Source organism: Planococcus citri, chromosome 3 (assembly GCF_950023065.1).
Source record: "Planococcus citri chromosome 3, ihPlaCitr1.1, whole genome shotgun sequence".
NCBI classification, from domain to species: domain Eukaryota; kingdom Metazoa; phylum Arthropoda; class Insecta; order Hemiptera; family Pseudococcidae; genus Planococcus; species Planococcus citri.
In genome coordinates, this window is record NC_088679.1 from 17047523 (window position 1) to 17068623 (window position 21101).

The 21101-nt window shown below is 32.7% G+C and overlaps 2 protein-coding genes and 1 long non-coding RNA gene across 6 annotated transcripts in view; 2 read left to right on the top strand and 1 right to left on the bottom strand.

The window, feature by feature from the left end:
- The window catches only part of LOC135841121 (uncharacterized), a 120623-nt gene that overhangs the window by 75891 nt on the left and 23631 nt on the right, over window positions 1-21101 (bottom strand). For all 4 annotated transcript variants that reach the window (XM_065357932.1, XM_065357937.1, XM_065357935.1 and 1 more), the window contains exon 2: window positions 4352-4452. The gene's annotated coding sequence lies outside the window, so the exon portion shown is untranslated. The remainder of the gene's footprint in view (window positions 1-4351; window positions 4453-21101) is intronic.
- On the top strand, window positions 1893-4176 carry LOC135841124 (uncharacterized). The gene is made up of 2 exons (XR_010557848.1): window positions 1893-2025; window positions 3335-4176. It is a non-coding gene; the product is annotated as an uncharacterized LOC135841124 (long non-coding RNA).
- LOC135841122 (ejaculatory bulb-specific protein 3-like) lies at window positions 12823-20837 on the top strand. The gene is made up of 2 exons (XM_065357938.1): window positions 12823-13186; window positions 16966-20837. Exons 1-2 carry the CDS (start codon window positions 12982-12984, stop codon window positions 17250-17252), a joined length of 492 nt encoding a protein of 163 aa, XP_065214010.1. The 5' UTR covers window positions 12823-12981; the 3' UTR covers window positions 17253-20837.

Sequence of the window (21101 nt, forward strand, 5' to 3'; positions counted from 1 at the left end):
CGATTTTTACCAAATTCGGACAAGAACTGCATGGTGAGTTCAGACTAATTCAGAAAAATTTTAGCTCCTCAGTTATTCACGAAAGGAAAATAGGAGCTGTTGAAAAGGGGACGTTTCCGAATAAAATCGTGTTTTGGTTTGCTGTAGCCTCCCAACCCGCTTTGGAACAGGTGGATCGCTTCCAAAAGATAGTACCAACTTGAAATTTTGCGTCAACCTGCCAATTTAAAAAACTCGAAATTTGGTATTCCGAGATGCTTTGTCAATTTTCGATCATTTTCGTTATTTATACGTCATTCTATTTTGCCAATTTTGTCAAATTTTTATCAATTTTTCTGTAATTCTTTACAGCAATTTTTTAAAATATTTGAGCATTTGTGCGATATTTTGCTCAATTTTTGCAATTTTCAATCAATTTTCAGTCTACTTGAACCACTCTTATGGCATTTTAATAAATTTTAAAGCAATTTTGGCAAAACTTTGTCCGATTATTTGCATGGTAATTTTCAATTTTAATAACTGGAAGGCCAATTTAACAAACTTTTGAGTTTTTTGCATTTTTTACAAATTATTATTCAATTTTTCAAAATATTAAATTGAATAATTTTTTAGCTCAAAATTCTTCAAAATTGCTCAAAAAATATTTTTATTGAAATATTGGAATTTCTATAGCAAAATTATAACCCATTACGTATTAAATAGATTACGTGACATTTTCAAAAAATATAGGTTACCTAAAAAACCATTCCCCAATTTTGGACTAAAAATTCTTCAATAATGCTCAAAAAATATTCTCGAGGTAATATCATAATTTATCGCGATATTTCAACCCAATTTTGGACTAAAAATTCCTCAAAAAATATTCTCGAGGTAATAATATCATAATTTATCGCGATATTTCAATCAATTTTCATAGAATCATTACCCAATTATCGGCTTAAAATTCTTCGAAATTGCTTGAAAAGTACTCTCTAAATTTGAAACAGTCAATTTCACTGCTTAGCAGTCACGACATTTTGCCTTTTTAAAGCAGTAGTTTTGTTTTACTGCAAAACAGTGAAAAATTACTGAATTGGTCAGTAAAAAATCATTTTGACTGACCAATTCAGTAATTTTTCACTGTTTTGCAGTAAAAAAAAACTACTGCTTTAAAAAGGCAAAATGTCGTGACTGCTAAGCAGTGAAATTGACTGTTTCAAATTTAGAGAGTATTATCGTTGAAATATCTGAATTCCTCGTAAAATTATTCTAATCCATTCTGATAAGTCACGTGACAATTTTCACAAAAATTTTAAAAATCATGACGCAATTTTTTAAACTCAAATTTCATCAAAAATGCGTTTAAAAATTTATAATTGAAATATTTGAATCTCTCGTGAAATTTTGACTGATTTTGATAGGTCACATGACAACTGTTTTCAAATATCGCGAGAATCGTGACCCAATTTTGAGCTCCAAATTTTCAAAATTATTCAAAAAAAAACTTATTTTGATAGGTCGCGTGACACTTTTTCAAAAAAATCATTACCTAATTTTGGGCTCAAAATTCTTCAAAAATGCTCAAAACACATTTCTGTTGAAATATTTGAATGTCTCGCAAAATTTTAACTCATTTTGATAGGTCGTAAGGTCATTTTCGAAAAATTTTACAATACTTTAATTTCACTCAAAATAAAAGAGGCTTCATGCACATCCTCCCCTCTACTGATGGTGCAACTGCGAAGATCTAACATGTTACGCCTTTTCCGATATTCAAGACCAATTTCAATTCGATTCGATTCTGAGACAAGTTAATTCGACCCGAATCGAATAGACAATTAGACATGGTATAGTAGGTAGTAGGTACCTTATTTATTTCGCAGGTAAATCAATTCGAATTCGATGGCGTCAAAAATCGATTGTTACTTTCAGGATTGACAAAGAATGTAAACCTCTCGTTTGAAAAATAAAATTATTCACTTGAGAATGCAGTTTCGTTGAAATGTGTAAAATTCAAATCGAGAACAATCACTGTAAAGTATCCAGGTAAACAATTTTTTAAAATGTTATCTTGTTATCTTTTTTATGAAAAGTAACAATTAAAAAATATACTTATTGTTTTAAAATTTGTAAAAAAAATTATGAACAAAAGAATCTTCACAATTTATTGACTTTGACTGAACTGAAATTTAGTTCACTAAAAAAACACGTCGTTCTCACATCAGATCAAAATGTTGAGTTGCTAAAATTGACTTTTCGATTTCAGTCAAATTCTCGAAAATAATGGAAATAATCTCATTTTTCATTAATTTTAGGCATTTTGGAAATTAATTTATAAATTGATTTGCACATTAGAGTCGATCTCTCAACCCGATTACGATCATTTTCGAATCAATCTTGAGTCTCTATAGCAAAAGAAAAATTGATTAAAATGCTTTCTGGAGCAATTCCAGGATGCTGGGGGAAAATTCAACTTTCGCCAGATGAACCTGATCGACTCAAAAGTGGTTGCCATCGCTTCGAGGACCAACTCCGCCTGTAATAAACCGGTTTTCAGATTTTCAGTTCATGATTCTCTAATTATATATTTCGGTCACTTTTTTAAAAAAATCAACAAAGACAGAAAAATCAGTTTTTTTAGCAGCTCAAAATTTTGTTTCGAAGTGAGGGATGCTCTTTCAGTCAGCCAAATTTCAGGTCGATCGTTGAGAACAAGTTGTAAAGGTTTCCTCGTTAACAAAAATTTGAATTAAAATGTTTCTGAAATAGCTACTTACATAATTCTCTACATTCGTAAAATTCAAATTTCGTCGCAACTAACTAAAAATTGTTATTGATGCAACTGAACAACGAGAAAGAAGTACACAGCACATTTTCACGACCACGTCACAGGTGATGAGCTAACACAAGCAGTGGCAAATTCACTCGAATCGAATACCAGCTGTTAATAGAAAAGTGCATGGATTGAAAGCAATTGTCAAAACTTATAAATAGTACCGGTAAAACAGAACTTTCGGAGCAGTCGCGTATTCTTAGAAATGAGGCATTTTTTCGTGGTTTTGTTCTTAACCTGTGTAATGACGGTAAATCCATTTCATGTTTAAAAAATCAGGTAGGTGACTGGGCAAGTGATAGGCTTATACTTTACGCAATTATCTTTAAAAAAAATACGCGTTCAGTTTTTAAAAAATCGATAAATCTTTATACACGTCCACATTAAATTGTCACGTTTTCTGCATTGAAAAAATTGATCATTTGCAAAATACACCTGCCCACTTACAATTCCACGAAGTACCTATATCGCACTCGAAATTCCATAAAATTAAACAACCATCTATGTATCTTCATTTTACAGGCACCTTCTCCAGTAGATAAGCCTACCACAAATCCAGAACCAGAGAATTGTGCCTCGCTGTGCCAATCGATCCTCCAACAAAAGAAACCATCCCATAAGGAACCCAAAGAATGGGAATTCGCACCGATTAAATGGATAAAAACCTTCGCGAATTCCATCAGCAAATTTTTCACTGGTAAAAACCGTATATTCCCCAATTTGATCGTCAGAACTGGAGTAAAATCAGTTCCACAGAAACGACGATACTGTTGTTTTAAACCGAAGTCTTATCAATATCCTCCTCGCACACCATACACAAACGCCTACTCAGCATCAAGACCGAGACGTGAATCCAAAGATGGATGTTGCTTCACATTTTGTTGCACGTATATTCCCGACGATGATGGTAACGGAGGAGAATTAGTAGTTGTCGGGGGAGGCGCGATGAATCATTCTCACGGGGGCCAACGTACGACTGCTGCAGCAGGGTGCTGTTTTTCTGCCCACATTGATGATTCCAGCACTTCAACTACTACTAATTCAGCAAATCCCGAAGGGACTTTTAGCACAGGAAATCCATGCTGTTGTCCATGTTCGGCTGAAGATGTAATCAATTGCGCAGGTGCAACGTGCAGCTGTATCGGATCAGCTTGCAGTTGTGTAGGTCAAGCTCTTGGAACTTGTCTGGAATTCATGTGGAACATGAGTAGTGGATTGATTATATCATGTTTAAAAGGCGCAGCTGATTGTTGTTTAGATCCTTGACTCAACTATGAAATTCTGGACAGTTATTTTGTGCTCACATATTGAATTTCATGTTTTAGGGTTCTAAAGATTACATAATTATTCACTTATATGTATCATTAACGAGTTATATGTATAATACCGATATTTTTTATGAGCCAAAAGTTTGGCTGACAAAAATCAACGAAGGAAGAAAGGTTCAGAAACACATCTGACATCACGAATACCAACATTTTTTCAATCAACGATATATAAATACTCGTATTAAGGTTAAATGGTTATTGTTGTACTTACGATTAATTCTGAATCGGGTTCACCAAATCGACGTAATTCTGAAGTGTTCTCTCTCCTGAGAAGTTTTTTCACACGTTCCAACAGTTATGACTCAGATTATCCTGAAATAATACAGAAAATTAGATACTATTGAGGAAAAAAGTCATCATATCGTAGATAAATATTCGTGATTTAACGAAGGGGAAGTTCGGGGTAATGTCAATAAAATTGCCCTCAAAATATGTACCTTTGAGCACACTTCAAGCCCAGAGATATTTTTTTTCTTCCATAGGGCTCTTGGGGTATAACTTTAAAAAAAATTCTCCCCAAGTGGTGCCAAGTTTTTAATCATTATTGTAAAAAAAACTGAAAAAATTGATGAATTTTTGGTTCTTTTTCTCGATTTTTTAAAATTAATAATGGCCAAAAAATTGGCACCACTGCGCTTCAAAATATTTCACCAGTTTCAAAAATGATATCTTTCAATATTATTTTGGCTCAATTAATGAGAAAAGTTTCAGGAAAAAAATATCCAAAATTGCAAAAACAAAAAAATACTGAACTGAAATTGGAACTGATCAGAAACGAATACCTACTCATAAATTTTTTAAATTTGTTCAATGTTCATTCAAAATATAAATAACTCAATAAAACATTATTCTTCACTAAAACAGTGATTTTTTTTTTTTTTAAATAAAGTTACCTCCAAAACTGGTATCTATTAATTTGAACAAAACCTAGCAAAATCGAAAAAGCATGTCTTAAAATTACTTCTGTAAGTAATCAAAAATTTCAAGAAATAAGTTCATTTCGGGATTTCTTTCGAATTTTTGAAAATGTAAAAAGCTCTGTCAAGAGAATGCCCAATAAGCACCGATCAAAGTTATAGGTCCTAATGTTCATTTTTGACCCTTCCAAAACGATTAAAATTTATGGGAAAATTTGAGAAATTGAGATTTTTTCGAATTGAGTTGTGAATAAGTAGACGAAACAGACGATATTTTGCAGGAAAAATCGTTCGTTATATTGCTTTTGTTGAAAATTTCACTCTTTTACAAAACTCCTAGACTTTCACATGATTTATTTTTCACATTTTTACCGCATGAAAATACCCCCCCCCCTCCACAAAAAACCCTTGAAACTGCTAGGACAATTTTTTTAATTTGTAGACAAGCAGGTAGGTACATTTCAGTTTTTTCATTTTTCTGATTCAATTTTTATTTTTTATTTTTTTTTCATTTTATGGGCTTTTTGAAAAAATTTCAAATGTATTTCGAGTAAAATTCATGACTTTTCATGACTTTTATGACCGTTAAATATCCTGGTCAAAAATCTGAAAAGGGAGGATAATTAACTATGTTTCGTTCAAATTGGAGAGCGCCAGTTCAAAAAATTCCCTAGTAAGATATTTTGAGCAGAAGTTGATCTGAAATTTTCTACCTGTAGAGTGTGATTTTTCGTTTAGAACGCGATTGTATGTACTATTTCGAGCACCTGGTTCGAACAAAAACGATGAGAAAAAATAGAAACCCGATGTTAAAAACAGATGTTTCATTTTTAGCACGTTTTTTTTTTCCGAGAACGAATGTTTCATTCGACACAATGATACGTTTATTTGCGTACCTTGTCGACTAATTTCAACTAATTTTTAATCATGAATAATCATCGAAATGTGGCGAATATGGAGGCATATTTCGAACAGGCTTACCTTCTTCTGCGAACACAAAATCTATTTAAAGCTATGTACTTTTTAATCATAAATAATTTTTTCAATGTAGCAAAAGTGCAAGCATACTCACAACTCGCAAGATTCAAGATTGACGAGGAGGTATCAGAGTAAAGCAACATAATTATAGTGGCAAAATGTTCTACACTAGACGAATTCTGTTGTTATTGTTGCTGCTCCCGAATAATCAGGTAAGCACTGGTACGTACTACTAATGAAAGACAAAGCATGGCCAAAATTTACCGCAGATTTGATTACTTCGGAAAAAATAAAATTCGACATCTAATTCAAATCCAACATTTTTTGCAAAAAAAGTTCTAAAAAATTTCAAATGTGAAAATGTATAAGGTATGTACTCGTATGTACCTATTCTACAATTTTTACCTCAACATGACTTTTAAAAATAATAGATACACTTTGGACCCACTTATTCAAAAAACATCCTAACAAATTGAAAAAATTTCAAAAACGTTGATCTTACTTCTCAGTGGATATGGATGGATATTGTGATCAATTATTATAAAAACCTTTTTTCATTGATTATCAATGTCAATTTTTGGGATATAAAATTTTCCATGTAGTCTTTTGCAGTCCCTTCGCAACTTTTAATCGAATTCTCCTCCAATTTTCCTAATCAAACACACACACAATTAACCAAGTTGATAAACCCATTGAAATTATTTTATCGCCCGCAGGCATTTCCCACGCAAAACGAAGACCTCGCAAATACTCGTGACAATATTTCAAAAAAACCAGAAGACACCAATTTGAACAAAAAATCTAGTTGGATGCCCAATATTTTGAAAGCACCTTGGGAATGGGTTACTGGAAAAATATCGCAAGTTTTCGGCAGTTCCGAAGAAGAAGAAAAAGAAATGGTGAGCTGTTATCTTCCAGCAGATCGTTTACGAGAATTACGTGCTGAACGTGACACTGGAACTCAAGTAAGAGAAGTCTCAGAGGATCAGAAAAATAATCAACCGAAGAAGAGAGGCAGAGCTGCGCAATTCTTTGTCAATTCAGGTAAAAATATATTTCTTGGAGCCGCTTTCACCGGATGGGGTTGTTATCAAGTTAGCAAATACACGTGTGCATCGTTTGGAGGTTTGGCATTGGCCTTAGTCGGTCTGGGAGTGATGACCTGTTCAAATATAGCGGACTTATTCGAATCTGATTCGCCACCCAAAGAAAAACCTAAAAAATCCAAAAAGAAAGAACAACAAGAGTTGAAGAAATCAAAATCCCGAGGTGAAAATTGACAGTCATCGCAAGCATTGTTTTTAAAATCTACAAAATTGAGGTTTTTTTAAATAAATCGATATGCAAGGAGAGATTATAAATTTTAAGACGTATCCAATATTTTAAAAATTGAATTTCAAAGTTGCAATTTATTGTTCTCAAACGCTTTCAAAATATGTTTTACGACGTAAGTAACCTACAAGAAAAAAATTATCATTATTGTTACGAGTATTTTTTTATTCCAACCACTACGAACATCAACTAATTTAATTTGATAGATTTTGGGAGACCGGAGTCTGAATTAAAACTTGTTTTTTTTTTTTTTATCGGACTCCAAAAGGACTCTCTAATCCAACTCTAAAACAAGACTTTTTCCAAAACCAATACACCTTCCTAGCCATCTTCTTCTTTAAGATCATCCATTCCACTTTCCATATGATCTCAATCAACACCTCCATACGTGGTATAATCATACTCTCATTTTTCTCAAAACCACTGAAATAAAACCACCTTCACACTTCAAATGCGCACGCGAGCGAACTGCTGGAAGATCACCTACATCGAATTTTTCCTCTTCTCAAGCGGCGAGAATCTGTTTGATAATTTGTATAATAAAAAGCGACTAATTAAAAGACGCGAGCGTCGGCTAATTTTCATTATACGATGGCCTTGACACTTATACATGATAAAAGCGGTAGGTAAAGAATCGCATCGCACAGCGTAAAACGACGATTTAATGATTTATATCACAGTTACGCGCCAACGCCTTTGGAATAAAATTAATAAAACGAGGTAGAGAGGTACATAAACTCAAACTCGCCAGTAACTGGGCATCGAGCTCGTGTACACAGAAGGTATCTGTAGTGTAAATTCATAACAATGGTGCATTTCCCCTCCCCCCTCCAATCATCTCGCATAATTGGCATCATTATCTAAAGCAAAGATGCTGTAGTAATAATTGTCTCACCGAGATCGTTTAATTAATTCCTTTCTCTTCATTATCTAATATATGGAAAGAGCACTCTTCCATACGAAAAACAAACACATCGATTACAGGAAAATTTATCAATATTTTGTATGATGGTATTCAATTTTAAGAAGAAAGAGAGGGGAGAAAAAAAAATCTGCAAAATAATGAATCAACTCTCCTAGATTAATTAGCCACCTAAGTACATTATATGTTATGCTGTCTGGTGTTTAAAATGTCACGAACTGCTCGCGACTCGCTCAATTTCACAGAATCAAATCACCATGCTGTCTGCGGTATCCTTGTACTCCTATAATATTTTTCATTCAAGGTGCTAAACGTTCCATGTCAGCGAACAGATGCTTTTGAATGGCGTAAAATTTCTCATCGAAAAATCTAAAAATAGACGAGTATTTTCACTCGACCTGTACCTACTCAACTTTATGAGGGCGATCAAAGGACATTTTTGTTTTAATTACGATAATAATAAATGGCATAAAATTGGATGACCTTTTTATCTACCTATTCTTATTTTATAGAGCAATGAATTTTTTTCTTCTAAAGCTCCAAAGCAGATTTAAAGAGGCAATTAATGCAGGCATGCAAACACACTAAGTAGAATGTTTGATTAATAGAGAAGAAAAATAAAAGTTGGACAAAAATTGAAACAATTGCAGTAGGCAGGTACACATCACCTTTTTTTTGAAAAATTAAAAATCTGATACGAATGTAATGGGAGTTTCACGTTCACTCTCTAGAAAAAGAAAGAATCACTAAAACTTCATGACTGGAAGCTCCTATAGAAACAACAATTTCAACTCAATTGGAAATCCTTCTCAAGCTCACTCTGAAATTTACGCGAATAATTTGCAGATTAAAAACCAGTCTTGAAGTAGAAGCGAGTACGTAATTTGGGATATAACGATTAAACGTTTTTCCTGTTTTACACCAAAAAACCCAAACATTAAAATTTGATACGCATGTGACTACGCGAAAATTTTCAATTTTCCCCTACACTTCTTGTAATTCAGAAAATGTAAAAAGTGGGGAAGAGGAAGGGAGGGGAAATAATCAAAATCAACAGAAGGAGCTTTCATTCAAAAATTACTAGATGGATTTTTTATCTATTAGAATCAGGAAGGAGGAGGGTTGGTATCATCTTCAATGACTTTGAATGAAATTACAGCGACCTCAAAATTCCATCTTTTATTTATTCAAAACACAAGAACATATCCACGTTTCGAAAAATGTTCTTCTAATACTTCCTCATTAAATTTTGATTAAAAATTACAATTTAGAAATTCGGAAAAAAACATAACATTCGAACAAAAATGGGGTTTTCTGACATTTTTGAAAAAAAAGAACTCATTTCATTTCATTTCACTTCACTTCCTATCGAAATGTTTTTTGAGTATTCCCATTCTCAATCATTAAAAAAGTATAGTCACGTCTACAAGTACAGACAGCATCAGCATCAGCATCAGCCCACTAGCCCAGTTTTCAATTAAGTACATAAAAAAAGAAGAAAATTATTGAAAAATTGAGGCCACTAGAATCAAAAGTGTACTTCTCCACTTTTTTTCGAAAATGAGTTAAGTATGGTTTGGTATACTACAACATGTGCCGCATCCAATGAAAATGTCAAAATTTGAATTTTGTGCCAGGAAGTATGGTAAAACAGCGTGTAAAGTTAGGTGTTGGAATCAAAACTGCACTTTTTTAATGGAGAAGTGCAGTTTTGAAACCAACCTGGCGGAAATTGAATGAAGGACTAGTGTTATGCCTTGAAATTAGGCTTGAAATTGAATAAATTCATCAAGTGAGGACCCTATCCGCAAAAAACACCTTTCATTTTTATAATTGAAAATTAATTTTTTTTACTTTGAAAAAAAAAGGAAAATTATTTCAATTTCCAAATGAATGGTCTAAAAATGCAGTATTATTTCAATTTCTTAAACTTTACAAGATTTCCTGAACGTTTAGCACTGTATTGCTAAAAAAATTTTGATGAAATGCGCTACAAAGATATATTAAGTGTAAGGTTGGAGACAAAACTGCACTTCTCCAAACTTGAAGCGGCTCAGGAACTCTTATGGCAACGTGTAGGGTAAAACAAACATGCGGGTCACTATCGGCATGTTGGTACGAAAATATTAGACGTATTACCTCAGTATTTTATGTTACGATGAATGTTAGGGAGGTTTTTTGCGTTTTTCTCAAAAAGTTCAAAAATGGAGAAGTACACTTTTGATTCTAGTGGCCTCATATTATTAAACAACTGATTTTTACAATTTTGAATTTCATCATTCATCAGAACAAGATTGAAAAAATTACATCTTTTTTCAAGGCAGTCATCTCATTGTGTAGAAATCTTGAATCCCAAAAAAATCGCCACCGGCCAAAATCTCAGGTGCAGACTTTCATTTTCAGATTTTTGGAGATTTTTCGTGGATCCAAAAATGTTATCCAATTTTTTCACTTTGTTGCAATTTTGAGCACATAAAAAGTTTCTTAAGGGGGAGAAAGGGGAGGAGATTCACCAAAACCTTTATCGCCTTGAACTTCAGCTAGTTTGAGATGAGAATACAAATCTAGGTAATACTTTCCCTGCATATTTATTGTCCACTTGATTTTCAAGTAAAATATCTCTACTTTGTGTTGAATATGTAAAAAAAAAAATCAATGAGCTAGTGCAGGTGTTGGATTTTATTTGGGATTTTTTTTTTTTAAGTTGTCCGAGGCTTCAGAATGCTCTTTACTAACATCACTAATCGATTTGGAATTTCTAAAATAGGTTTAAGACCTTTCAGATTTTCGCCTCAATTTATTTAAATTATTTTTTTTTTCAATGGAAAATTGACCAAAATACCTCGCAATAGGAAAAAACTGAAAAATGGATTAAACCGAAATTCTCGAAAGTTTGACAAAAATTTATAAATCATTCAACTCAGCACCTAAAAAGTTCACTATGTGACGTATTTTCGATTATTTTTAGGCTTTTTCGTTACTTATTTTTTTTTCCTTCAAAATTTCCATTCATGCAACGTCTAGAATCAAGTTCTCTTGAAAAACTAATTTTTCAAAGAAAAGCTTTTTTTCGAGGGAGATTTTCTGATCCACAATTTTGTTCCTTTTCATTCGTAATTTTCAAAAATACCTGGATTTTTGATATAAATGACAATTTTTTGAAAATTTTCAACTTTCCATTGGAATATTTAAAGGAGACCCCAAGGATCTTGCAAAAACAATCAACAGACACAAAATTGCCAAGCATAAAATTATCTTGAAGTGGTTACTTTTTTTTATATGATTCGTTTTCGAGACAAACCAACAAATCATGTTGAAAAATTCAAACTGAATAGGTCCCTGAATGAAAAATTGAAAAAAAAACAATTTTCCAACACAAAAAATCCATTTTAGAAAAAAACGAAGTGTCCTTCCAAAAAAAAAAGGCAAAGAAAAATACGATTGTAGAGCACGAATTTTTCACTTGTAGAGACTGAAGAGTTTTATTTATTGAGCACTTGACTTTTTATGAAATTGAGGATACATAGAACAATTTTTACCTCGTACATTTGAAAATTATGTACACCAAAATTTGAGCATTTGGGAAGAAGATTCCCTCTCTGGTTTCCCACGCCGCCGTAAAAGGTCACAAATTGCCAAGAATTTCAAAATAAGGGCACGAGCGACACAAAATCATCAACCTGACAACATTTTGTCAAGGACGTGATAACCAACTCACATTGTTCAGATCTTTGTTTTCCTGGCCATAAATCTTTCTTTTACTATTCATTAATCAATCAATCAATTAATAAATCAATCAATCAACATGGTTCTTTAATATACGAGTATGATTTATTCTCACATGAATTCGAGCAAACCAAAAATCCAAAACAGAAAATGAAAATTTTCATCTCATATAAATAATATCAATCTGTGAAATTGGTATTTTCCTCCCTACATTAGTCGTCAAATTTTCAGTCGAAGCTCCTCCCCCCCCCCCTTATCCCTAAAAATGGAGCCAAATTATATATATTTGCCAGGGGCCCACATTGGCTCTCGACAGCCCTGTCCCTCTCTAACTTCAATCAATTCCTTTTATAATTCAAGTCATATTACCCACGAACACAAAAGCAATCTAAATTCTCATCAAAACGATAACTTTTCACACAATCGAATCCCAAAAATATTCCAATTACGTAACGACGGTCCGGTGACGATTGATACAAATAAATTAGACAGCACGCGACCATCATCAACTCGATACCTCATTAACCAATTACGTGAACATGGGTTTGATTCATTAACGATGCTATAATAAACAACAACTCGAAAACACGAGTACATCCGATAGTAATTATTTTCCCACATTATTGCCTACATTCTTCGCCTAGGTACACTATTATAGGATATACTCGTAGTAGCTTCAGGTACCTACACCAAACAATACCTCTATACAAACATCTGATTCGATGTTATACTTTCTTTAATTTGTACACAGAGATAATAATAACCTTGTAAGTTGTAATACTACATACTAAACTTGTTGCTTTATTCCTAACAGATAATGTCTTTCGGTGGCCATTTCGTACCCCACTCCATACACACGATAATACCTACCAAGTATACCGAGCATACGTTACGAGTACGAAGAATTTTTAATTAGAAAACCACGAGTTTCGCACACAATTAATATTTTCATCCGACAAATGCAACATGCCGGCCGCGTTGTGGTTTTTGTGCTTTTGTTTACTCAATTTGTGTTTGGGCGCCGATTTGCCAAATGCCCAGCCTACCTATATTACCAGATATGATTATTTGGATATCGATAAAATACTGACCAACGATCGCATCCTCAAGAGATTGATGGATTGTATTATGGATCGAGGACCGTGCACGAGGGAAGGAAAAGAACTAAAACGTAAGAGTTATAATCTTGTACTCATATCATTAATATTTTTCATTTCGCATCTTTTATGGTTAATCGCGCGTAATCTATTTTCATCACGGTGTTCGCATAAATAATGCTGTACTTATACCTATCAACGTATAGGATAAAGTAGCAATTATTCAGGTATTTAGAAGATACCAACAGCGTAATCACCGGGTCGAATTATCTACACACTTCATTGATTCGTCATTATTTTGCACGCGGAATTAAATAATTATACACGTTTGGTAAACAAACCATCGGGTTTGGAGGAAATTGGATAATTTTTCGCCAAATTGGCCAAATATCTAACCCTCTCCTCTTCCCCGTCCATGCTCGAGAAGATTATCTGATGTGTTTTTTATACCTGTAATCTTATATAACTAATTAATGGAAAAGTACACAAGAGTTCATTGAAGATTTTTCAAATATTTATGAACTTGACCGTCTCGATAAATTTTATTTTTTTCAACTCTTTTCTCGTTCAAAGAGTATCATTATATTTATGTGTAGAGTGGACATGTGGTCGATCTGAAAAATTGAAGAAAGTTTATGAGCCCCCCCCTCTCCTTCCCGAAAAAAGAGCATAATTATTTATGGGTAGAGTGGACATGTGGTCGATCTGAAAAATTGAAGAAAGTTTATGACACCCCCCCCCCCCCCCTCCTTCCCGGAAAAACATTTTAAAATTAGTTTTTGATCAAAGGAATACATAGACAATTAGACAATCGTTTTAAAACTAGGACAGCTTTCAACACACGATTCTTTGCCAAACATTGGACATGAAATCTTAAAAGGCTACAACTTATTGTGATTTCCTGAAGAAAAAAATCATCAATCAATATGGCTTAGAAAAGATATTGAATCCTGAACACATCAAGTTATGTTGACTTTTTTTTCATTTATTATTGTTTGATTGCTCGTTATTGGTATTCATAATTTCAGTTGAGTAGGGTTGGTATAAATAGATTTTTTCCACAAAAAAGTAATTTTAGTAGCCAAAAAAGCTCGCAAAAGTAACCGAAAAGTAATCAAAAAAGTGACAAAATGAGAGCAAAACATTTAATGCAGAAAAAAAATTACCAAAAAAAAACCAGAACATTTCGAATTGAAAAATTCTGGTTTCTAATTTTAAAAATCTAAGCTACTTATTTTGAAACTTTTCGATGAAAAGTCGAGACTTTTTGGCCAATTTTAGTAACAAAGTAAAATTTTTGCAATTTCCAGCAAAATAAAACGAGACTGACAACTTCTAACAAAATGCATAATCTTCTGGAATTTTGAGTAATTTTTGAAAAAAAAAAACAATTTGAAGGCAAAAAGTTGACAATTTTAGCAAGTCAACCATTTTTGGAATAGAAATAATTACACTTTTTTTCGCTGATTTTTGTTTTTTTTTTCGTAATTGTTGGAAATTTGACGTAAAACAGCGAATCTTCAGAATTTTTGAACATAAGAAGGCTTCTTTTTAGGCAATTTTTGGAAAAAAGCAAAACTTTTCAGAATATTTTGCAAAAAAAAAAACAAGAATTTTTGAGGCAATTATCAGGGTTGTGCCGTAGAATACACCATGTAGAATACATGGACATTCTACGCGTAGAATAGCACATGTAGAATAGCCTGGAAAGCATGTAAAATGCGTAGAATGAGTAGAATGCGTAGAATATGCGTAAAATGAATGTACAGACGATTTTTTTTTTTTGAAAAACTTTTATTTTTTCATTTTTTTCCATCATTTAATTTATTATCAAGTTACATAATCAAGAAGAAGAAATTCCAAATTCACATTTCACATTTCATTTGCAGAACAGAAAAGTTGAACTTTCATTTTTCAAGACGCATTTTCGCTAAATAAACAATTTTTTGGCTTTCAGATAGGTGATTTTACTGCATTCTACGCATTCTACATCGTATTTTACACATTCTACACATTCTACGCATTTTACGCATTCTACATCAAATTTTACGTATTCTACACCAAAATGTAGAATAGGCTATTCTACGCGTAGATACCCAACCCTGGCAATTATTGGCAAAAAAATGTGATTTTTCGCAATATTTGTTGAAAGAGGGAGACTGTTTTTGGTTTTAAAAAAATGAGACATTTCTTCATTTTTTTAGGGGGGAAAATGGAACTTTTGAGTAGAAATTTTTAGAAAAAACATCAACATTTTCAATTTTTTGGCAAAAAGGTGACAATTTTCAGCTTGAAACGAGGCTATATTTTGAGATTTTAATAGAAGGTGGGTTTCTTCCTATTTTTTCCAGAAAAGACGTCGGCAATTTTGGCAAAACGTACGGTTAGGATTGTTTTCCTTCAACTTATTTCAAAAAATGTTTCATTTTGCTCTCAAATTTAATCAAAGCATCCAAATTTGAATTCAAGTTCCGAAAAAATGAAATTTTCATAAACATAAGAGGAAAATTTCCAAGAATTCAAGTCTTTAAAAATTGTATCAAATGTTCGTACTTTGAAATCCCTTATTTTGCTTTTTTTCTACCATCTGATCGACCCAAAATTTGACTCACCCAAAGAGCGATGGGTCATCTCCCTCCCCTCCGTTTAAATGTGTGCTAAAATGGATTCTTCCATCTCCCAGATCGATTGTGATCAATTTCTGAGTTCATCTGGAGTTTCCAGCAGAAGCTGAATTATTTTTATAGCATGCCAGGATCAGTTCAGAACACATACTCAATCAACTTAGCTTCCACTAAAGGTTTCAGATCGGACTGAAAATGGTCAAAACCGATTTAAGGCAATTAACTCAGGGAAGTAAGGAAAGTTTCAAGCGATTTTTTTAGAACTTCTTCAAAACACTAGATCTTCCAAATCGTATGAAAAAAGGAAATAGGTACTCGACAACTCATCATTTTATAGATTTGAAATTCATCTACTGTAATCGGCTGTCAAGATCAAAAAGTCAAACCTTCATGACATGATTAAATTTCTAACATCCAGAGATTTATTCGAATTCTCAGGAGAAATTCAACTTTTGATAAAGACTCCAGATTGGCTCGAAAATGACCAAACTCAATTCGAGTGGCAGAAGGAGGGGGGGGGGGTGGGTAATTTCGAACATAAACAAATTTTTATATTTACAACTCAAAATTTACCACTATAACGAGCTATTTCTGTATAATTTTCAAACTTTTTAAAAAAATCGAGAAATCAACTTTCAGCAGCTCAAAATTTTTGCTCGATTGAAGATGACAAATCAACAAAGGGTCACCTACCTACTGAGATTACAAAATTTTCTACTTCTGGAATTGAGATTGCACTCCACTTTACAATCAGATAATTACTAGTGCCCCTAGGGTCTCTCCCTGTGACCCCAACTTCTCGACTCTTGCCTTTGTTTTGTCAAACATCTTTTCAAAAATTTGATTTTCAATCTTATGCTCACCCTTAGCTCATTGCTTTAGTCTACCTTTATACTTCCAAAATTGCAAGAATCCTTCTATCAAGTCGGAATTTCCTCCAAAAAAATTCAACTCCCATTTCTTTGAAAAAAATTTAGCGAAATCAGTCTATTAGGAGAGCTGGCAAATTACAACTTCAAAAAAAAAAAAAAACTTAAAATATTTTTCAAATAGAAAAAAATGCAATCATTTTCACTTTTTCAATCATTCTAATCCAACGCTGTACCTCAAAATAAAGTAATCACTTATAGTTATATACATCAACTTCATCCAAAATTCATCTCTAGAAACCATAAAAATCTTCGACTTCTCCAACCAGTCCCATTAATGAAAATTCTTTCATTTCGCAGGAATAATCCCAGACGCTCTACGCACAAACTGCAGTAAATGCAACGAGCGACAAAAAATGAACACCGGACGAGCTCTGGCATATTTACTCCACTACAAACCCGAATACTGGTACGAGCTACTCAATCGTTTCGATCGAGATGGCAGTTTCAGACGAAAGTTGAACATCGATATAGACGAAAGCTCCGAATACTCGAGCTCGAGCACATCGGTACGTAAAATACGAAGCCTGTTTTCCAAGGAATCGGAATCAAAAAGCATCGAAATGAGCTCGGAGAATGACCAATAATGAGAACCTCACTCGACTATAATTTTAATCCTATAAGCATAATGTGATAATTACTCAAACTTCTTTCGAACATTTCGCCGAAACTCGAAAGCAAGTACTCGTAAGATATTAAGAAAGCATTCATCAACCTAAATTCTCAAACCTGATAAACGCCATTCTCAGAGCCTGAGTTTTTTGACGTCAATTAAAGAAAAACAAAAATTCTCTTTCTCTGCGTAGTAAGCAGTAGGCATATCGAGTTGCGACTCATGTTGACAATTTTTTTTACCATTTTATTATACACGTTACCTTCGAGTAAAGAAAGACTACGTTTTAAAAACTTTTATACATCTACTCGTAATTCGCGTATTCGATCCATGTAGAAGTACCTGTGTCTTTGAATGACATTGTAATTTCAAGCGAACAAGTTTACTCTCTTTTTTTTTACTTCGTTTTGTTTTCAGTTTCGTTTTATTTATTTATTTTTTTTTCGAATTTTCGTTAAGATGTCGTATTATACTCTTATTATAGAATACTTAGATTTTACGAGTTTACTTCCAAAACTCCTCCCTCTCTTTTTAATGTTCCTTTTTTTAAAATTATCATTTTCAAGGCTATATTTTGCGTAAGCTTTGATGTCTGTAGGTAAACTTATCGTTGAAACAGGCAATTTTGGCAAACCGAGTATTTCCTTCCATCTTGTCCGCCGGATATTAAAGCTATAGAAATTCACAAATAAGCTAGAGCGGTATACGAAGAGGGAAATAATTACGATTTGCGAGAATCTCGTTTTTTATATACTCGTACTCGGTTTAATAAGCAAACTATAGCGTTTAATAACTCGATTTATTATTTGTACCTTAATCATACACGAGGCCCTTTTTTATAATCATTATTCACTTACCAAAGAAAATGGAGCACAGTGGAGTGAACTTTTGGCACTTTAATTGGCTACCACGATCACTTTGTTGTAGGTATAAATTTATACGTTTTTGCAAACAGCAAAATGGGCGAGGGTAAATCGAGCGCACCAATCACATTATTTTTGAATAACGCTAAATGCTTAATTCTAGGTGAGATTTTATTCGAAAGTTCCAATAAAGCTCATCTCGTACATGTGCATCATAACAATATACATACCTACATTTTATCAGAGGCGGATTTTAGTTTCCCTGATACGTTGAAAATCAAAAAAAAAGGCACGATTTCTACGAGTTATGTATTGAAAGAGATGAGGATTCTCTTTCAATACATAACTACTTAACTAGTAAATAGGACTTGATGATTTCGAAAATTAGCCATGTTGTGGTCATTGAATCAATCTTTCATGACCTATCAAAAATAGTTTTTTACTTTGGTGGTGGGGGGGGGGGATTCATTCGCGAACAATTGAAAAAAAATGATCATTAGCTAATTTTCATGAAAAATAACGACGATAAAATTATTCAGACGTCGATTTTTTTCCCAAATCAAGGTTAAACTAATGCGTAATAATCGAGTAAAATAAATTTTGAACGATTCAATGCATTGCACGCTAACATATTTTCATAGGAAATAAAAAGTGATTCAGTAATTCGCGAACGATTCAATCCTTCTGAAAAGAAAATAATTGAATTTTTGATGAAAAATCCTAATCAAAACAATTCAGTCAGTTCTATTCGAACGATTTTGTCATCATATTTTTTGAGTGAAATCTATTCAGTTGTTGACGAACGGTTCAAAATTCAGAAAGATGAATCGCAGGTCGTATTTTCTTCCCAAAAATTCAAGATCAAAATAATTAAAATGATTTTGAACGAATGAACAATTCAAAATCCACTTTATGATTAAAATGAAGTGATTCAGTCGTTCGCGAACGACCTTATACTGTCGGTTTTAGAATCAAAATCACAATTTAATGATTCAATCGTTCGCGAATGATTCAATTCAACATCTTGACAACAAAATTGCGAGCAGTATTTTTTCGCGATGAATTTAATTTCAAGATCGAAAAAAATTAGTTGATTTTGAAAAATTATACAACCGCTCGTTTAAATCAAAATGATGTGATTCAGTCGTTCGCGAACGATTCAGAATTCCCGAAAAAAAGAGATCTCGTGATTGAAATTTGTAGAAAGGAAAAAACTCAACTTTACTCGGAACAATTCCGACAAAATTTCAATTAAAATTGAAACGAAACGATTCAGTCGTTCGCGAATGATTCAAAACTAAATTGAGAAAAAAATCACCAGCATTATTTTTTTCCTAAAATTATTTAATATGAAAGTAATTTAGTCAATCCTGAGCTTACCAATACCAAATTTCAAAATGAAGTGATTCAGTCGTTCGCGAACGATTCAAAATTCAAAGAAATGATCAAGTTCTTGGTGATATTCTTCGTGAAAACTCGACATAAAAAAATTAACAATTCAAGAATCGAAATGAAAAATAATTCGATTGGATTAATTCTGAACTAGAACGACTCCGCATTCCAATTGAAATTTAGCAAATGATTGATTCAATTGAGTCGTTCGCGAATGATTCAAAATTATAAAAAATAAATCCTCTGCTAGAAAATTCAAGATAGAAATAATTCATCATTCTGTTTTAGAATAATTCAACAGTCAAGTTGAAATTGAAAATATAAGAATGATTCAGTCGTTCGTGAATGATTCAAAATTGAAAAAAGTTACCAGCAGTATTTTCTTCCTAAAATTATTCAATATGAAAGTAATTTAGTCAATCCTGAGTTTACCAATGCCAAATTTAAAAATAAAGTGAATAAGTCGTTCGCGAACGATTCAAGTTCTTCGCGATATTCTTCAAGAAAATTCGACATTAAAAAAATCAAAAACCGAAATGAAAAATAATTCGATCAATTCTGAACGAGAACGACTCTGCATTCCAATCAAAATTTAGCAAATGATTGATTCAATTTAGTCGTTCGCGAATGATTCAAAATTTGAAAAAATGAATCTCTAGCAATAATCTTCTATAAGGAAGAAAAAAAACAAGTTCAAAGTAATGTAGTTGATTTTGAATAGCTCTACAAACACTTCAAATGAAGTGATTCAGTCGTTCGCGAACGATTCAAAACTCAAAAAACTGATAACGAGCAATCCTTTCTTTAAAAAATGGGGGAAATAAAAATGAAAATCAGGATGAAAAATTTCAATTGATTCCGGATGATTTTTCATTAAAGCCGAAATTCGTGATGAGGTAATTCAGTCGTTCGAGAACGATTCTAACAATAGAAAATTGAATCACGAGTGATTTTCAATGGTAAATCATTCTACTCATTATTAAAAAATAATAACTAGGAGTTCCGAAAAATCAATTTTTGATAAATCTGCCTTTCTCTCGTCCAGAAAGATCTCAAAATCCGCCCCTGATATCCATTACACATAATTATTTAACTTATTTATTTTACATTACACGATCATGTCGGTTATTTTAACCTCTGTACAAAGAAATTAGACAATTAAGTGTGTTTCTACGTCATCTCGTATTATTCTAGTACTTATTTGTAATTGTTCTTTTTTACCATTTTTATTTATTATTATTTTATCAAAAATTTATAAATCGAGCATTTAGTCTATAAATATATCTATTTCTGTCTTTGTTTCATTTCTCGCTTTCTTAACTCCAATAAACACCTCGAAAATGTAACCTTAACCATCACTCATCCTACCTACATGAAAACATTGAAAACTCTGGCTACCAATAATGGTTGAATTTTTTTTATCGCAGATAATTACCAAAATATGTAAGTATTGTACATGTACATACTACGAGTACATTTTGGCATCGACGAGAATTTTCGTATTTTAAATTACGACAATTTTGAGGACAAGACAATGAGTAAGTAAACGTGCACAGAAAAAGCAATTA

Bases quoted from the DNA above. Each gene is read 5' to 3' on its own strand.
- LOC135841122 (XM_065357938.1), top strand. From the start codon at position 12,982: ATGCCGGCCGCGTTGTGGTTTTTGTGCTTTTGTTTACTCAATTTGTGT. The intron at 13,187-16,965 runs GTAAGAGTTATA...TTCATTTCGCAG, and splicing joins GGAAGGAAAAGAACTAAAAC to GAATAATCCCAGACGCTCTA.